This window comes from Brassica oleracea, chromosome C7, assembly GCF_000695525.1.
Source record: "Brassica oleracea var. oleracea cultivar TO1000 chromosome C7, BOL, whole genome shotgun sequence".
NCBI lineage: Eukaryota > Viridiplantae > Streptophyta > Magnoliopsida > Brassicales > Brassicaceae > Brassica > Brassica oleracea.
Genome location: NC_027754.1, coordinates 45,896,116 through 45,900,923, shown reverse-complemented (window position 1 = coordinate 45,900,923; position 4,808 = coordinate 45,896,116). Strand labels below are relative to the sequence as shown.

Below are 4,808 nucleotides of genomic sequence, written 5' to 3'. Positions count from 1 at the left end.
AAAAAAAAAAAAAAAAAAAAAAATGGAGCTCAATTCACAAACTTGCAATAATATCATACCGCACCGACACCAAATTGTAAAATCCCTTTTGAAAATCAAAAGGCTTGCGCATAAAAACAACATACCAATCTACAGATTCCGAAAGGCGCAATACAAGATCAAATTTCACAAAGAAGTTCGGTAATTTGGTGGAGAAAACACGAAAGTGAGCTAAACCATACCCGAGATCGGTCGAGCGGAGCTGAAATCGAGTGGCGCGTCGCGTCGTTGATCTCTGTAGACTAATTGATTGAAAACCTATACGTCGCTATCTCTCTCTATCCTTGGATCTAACGCTATGTGGCGTTTAGCTGGTGTGTCTTGCTCGTTTGGGGGAAAAAAAAATGTAGAATGAAAACGCGACGCGACTCAACCTCAACACAGACGTCGATTTGAAGGGAAGAGACAAATTCTACTTGCACGCTACTTCTCAAATCTGGTAAATGGATACTCAAATGGGCCTTAAAGCCCAATAAGATATTGTACTTGGTCAGTTAGCCCGATACCGTATTTTAAGCTATATACCCTTATACTTCTTCCATTGTTATAGAAAGCTTGGGCACAAACAAATGGCATAGAACCGTCAAAATGAGGTATTTGATTCATCATCATGTTATTATACAAATGATATTTTGGAAAAATTTAAGTAACTACAACTATATAAAATTATAAATGTGACCAGGAAGACTACTACAAGCTTACATCCTTATACAAACACAACATACTACATTGGAGAATCTCTCCTTAAGAAGAAGCTTATATGTGTGTGTGTTTTTGGCTTAAACTTCACGCTTAGGACGTTTACGGGTTCGTTGAAGGACAGGTTCTTTAATCACATCGTCCAGCGAGATTTCACCTTCAGCATTATCTCCCTCTTCTGCTGCTTTTATCGCTTGGTTCAACGCAATCTGCAGAAAAAAAAAGAAGAAGAATTATATATGCTGTTAGATTTACAGACCATTTCTTGTTTCGATTCAGCTCATGTACAGAAAGAGCTTCTTGCTTAGTTATGCATTAGTGGTTATTACACTTTTACTAAGCAAACACTTTAGCCGATTTATCACAGACACAGAGATCCAGTTATGTCGGAAAATGCAAGGATGTAATAATATATTTATTTTTATGAAAGCATATGGATCATATCTACATCATATCATTGCTTAAACATAAATTCAAGAACAGTAGAACCAGTTCGACCCAAAACTCAAGAACTGGCAAAGATCTTACATCCTCAAGGAAATCATCGTCAAGCTTATCAGCGATTCTGGCTGAAGTGAAGACGGTTGCAGCAATAAGAGTAGCTGGTATTGCGAACGCGAGCAAGTAGCTACTCGTACTCGGCCCTGCTCTTGCCACGTAGGAACAGTCTCTGTTTCTCCGGTTAAGGCATAATCCCCCCGCTCCTCCTAGTAAATTATTCCCCGGCGGCGGAAATAACGGCGATGCAAACGCCGGAAAGACCGTTTGTGTGGTGGTTTGCATAGGGATAGAGACCAAGAGTCTCGCCATCATGTGAGATTTGGAAAACAAACGATTGGCCAAAGCAAGCTACAAGGATAATCATTATGGGTCGGGTAAAATCAACCCGACCCGAACAGAATAATCTGATCCAATGGGCCGACTTTTACAAACCCCATTTAAGTATAACTGGATGTTTTTTTTTGTTTACATAATGTAACTAAATATTTTTTACACAATTATATAATCTATAAAAATTATAATAAAATGGTGATAAAAATACATCACATAATACATATATTGCTATTACATAATTCCACTAATAGTAAAAGTAAAATGATTTATATAACTGTAAATGTAAATATCACGCGAATATTTGTTTTTATTTAACCGATATCATTTTTATTTATCCGATATCGAGTTGGCTAGTGGTAAAGGAAATGCTAGTAGCCTTTCATTGGTCGGGTTTGATACGCGTTGGAAATAATTATTTACAACATTTGGGTTTCCAGTAAAAAAAAAGAAACCACTTTTTCATTTTTTAGAAATTTACTTTTTTCTATAAATAATATAATATATATTTATTTTTTACGTATTATGTATTTTTTATTATGACATTACGCATAATAATTAAAATATATATGTTTAGTTTATTTTTAGTTTATGTGTGTGTTTTCCATAAACTAACATATATATTTGAAAATAATATTTGACATGTTTTGATAGGTTTTTGGTCATAAATGATAACTATATTTAAATTTCCAACCCGTTATATAAGTAGTCTTAATTTTTAATTTCCCAACCCGATATATAATATTCGTCATGCATTTTTAGCAAAAATATTTATATTATACTTATTAAAATGAGTAATTTGTTAGAATGAGTAATTGCATTTCTTGTATTTATATTATTATCAAATTGATTTTATTTTAACTTATTGACTTTAACATTTTATTATACGTAGGATTTTTATTTTATTTAAACTTTTTTTCTTTTTTTTAAAATATTGTTATCTTGTCTAAATGTTTTTTACATACAAAACTTGAAGAATATTCTTATGAAATTTTTCCTATTACAATATTCTCACAAGAAAAATCTTAGGTGTTTTTAATTTTTTTAATAATAATACTTAAATGTTGATGTTATTACCAAATCTAATATTTCAAATCCTTACTAAAGAAAAATAATTTAAGGTAAAATTCAATTGAACATATGTAATATTATACATAATTTAAAATAATTTTCTAATAGTATTTTAGTTATATATATATATATCTAAAACAATATCGTCAATTAAATAAATTAGTCAAATTGGTTATTTGAAAATTTTAATTAGGTACAAATTTAGAATTATCAAGTAAAATGGATCTTTTAAATATGTTCTCATTGTTAAGTTTTTATTCCCAAATACGGCATATCCTTTAATTTTTTTAAATATTGTTAATTGATTTCATTAACAACAAAATTTTGAAAAATGTAATAAACATTATTTAATCGAGGATAATACCCATGAATTTATGGAGAGAGGTTTTCTACTTTATATATTAAGGTTTATAGTATTAATGTGCATTAAGTGTAATATTTATCATGAATTTGTTGTGGAATAGATTTAGGAAAAAAACAATTTTAATTTAAGTTTATTAATTACTTCAGTGGCATTGTATTGTAATTAAGTTAAGTCTTAGGGTTATTTCTTATTTGTACTTCTATTTTAATAAAGTAGGTTTTAACTTATTAACTTTAACATTTTATTATATGTAGGATTTTTATTTTATTTGAACTTTTTTTTCTTTTTTTAGAACGTTGTTATCTTGTCTAAATGTTTTTCTTTATATACAAAACTTGAAAAATATTCTTTTGAAACTTTTCCTATTACATTTTCTCATAAGAAAAATCTTAGGTGTTTTTAATTTTTTTAATACTAATAATTAAATGTACATGTTATTACCAAATCTAATATTTCAAATCCTTACTAAAGAAAAGTAATTTAAGGTAAAATTCAATTGAACATATGTAATATCATACATAATTTAAAAATAGTTTTTCAATAGCATTTTAGTTATATATATCTAAAACAATATCGTCAATTAAATAGATTAGTCAAATTGGTTATTTGAAAAATTTAATAAGGTACAAATTTAGAATTATCAGGTAAAATGAATCTTTTTAAATATGTTCTCATTATTAAGTTTTTATTCTCAAATACCGCATATTCTTTAATTTTTTTAAAATATTGTTAATTGATTTCATTAACAATAAAATTTTGAAAAATGTAATAAACATTATTTAATAGAGGATAATACCACAAGTTTATGAAAAGAGGTTTTCAACTTTACATATTAAGGTTTATAGTATTACTGTGCATTAAGTGTAATATTTAACATGAATTTGTTGTGGAATAGATTTAGAAAAAAAATTAATTTAGATTTAAGTTTATTAATTGTTTCAGTGGCATTGTATCTCTATTATTTAAAGAGAAGTACCCATTAAAAATACCCCTAAATTTTCTAACTTATTTACACTTCCATGCCTTTGAGAATTAAATTAAACTACCTATTTTAATGCTTGTCTTTTCCAGTTAAATTAATGAGTTTTCCTTAATCAAATTTAAACTTAATGTCATTAAATAAACCTACCTATTTTAATGCTTGTCTTTTCCAGTTAAATTAATGAGTTTTCCTTAATCAAATTTAAACTTAATGTCATTAAATAAACCTACCTATTTTAATGCTTGTCTTTTCCAGTTAAATTAATGAGTTTTCCTTAATCAAATTTAAACTTAATGTCATTAAATAAACCTACCTATTTTAATGCTTGTCTTTTCCAGTTAAATTAATGAGTTTTTTGAAATGATCATGTTCAAGTTTTATATAGTCAACTAACATCATGCATTGATCGATGTACAATATTCAAACCACCTATAGTTTTCGTTTTCTTTATAGGATGTATCAACCAACCAATCATCCCATTGATTTTCTAAGCTTTATAAAAAAATAAATCAATAAATACAAACTCAAAATCCAATATCTTCTATTAATCAAAACATAATATCTTCAATGTCGTATCTTTAATGTACCTATTAAATATAAAAACTGTAACCATAATTACACTAAGTATAAGAATATATTTGATTTCAACCAATTGATCTATTACTTCGATAATTGATTTGCTTGCAGAAGAGGAAACAATAAATTTAAAATTTATAAGAATATAAAGATATAGAGATTCCAACCAATTGCCTATATTTGCGTATGATTTCCGCATAATAAGCTTCAAATTGAACATTGAAAAAGATAGAGAGATTTTTTTTA

General features: G+C 27.6%; 2 protein-coding genes across 4 annotated transcripts in view; both read right to left on the bottom strand.

Annotated features, from left to right (window-relative positions):
• Positions 1 to 425, bottom strand: part of LOC106305499 (centromere-associated protein E) — a 9,984-nt gene extending 9,559 nt beyond the window's left edge. For 2 of the 3 annotated variants that reach the window (XM_013741866.1, XM_013741863.1), the window contains exon 1: positions 222 to 425. The gene's annotated coding sequence lies outside the window, so the exon portion shown is untranslated. The remainder of the gene's footprint in view (positions 1 to 221) is intronic. The other variant, XM_013741864.1, reaches the window with a different exon arrangement.
• A 191-nt stretch (positions 426 to 616) lies between these two features.
• Positions 617 to 1,557, bottom strand: LOC106304183. Its single transcript, XM_013740580.1, has 2 exons — positions 1,267 to 1,557; positions 617 to 947 (listed from the first exon to the last, which is right to left on the bottom strand). The coding sequence occupies exons 1-2, from the start codon at positions 1,549 to 1,551 to the stop codon at positions 819 to 821; spliced, it is 414 nt and encodes a 137-aa protein (XP_013596034.1). The 5' UTR covers positions 1,552 to 1,557; the 3' UTR covers positions 617 to 818.
• Between the last annotated feature and the right edge of the window lie 3,251 nt (positions 1,558 to 4,808).

Bases quoted from the DNA above. Each gene is read 5' to 3' on its own strand.
- LOC106304183 (XM_013740580.1), bottom strand. From the start codon at position 1,551: ATGATGGCGAGACTCTTGGTCTCTATCCCTATGCAAACCACCACACAA. The intron at 948-1,266 runs GTAAGATCTTTG...TTTTTTCTGCAG, and splicing joins ACGATGATTTCCTTGAGGAT to ATTGCGTTGAACCAAGCGAT.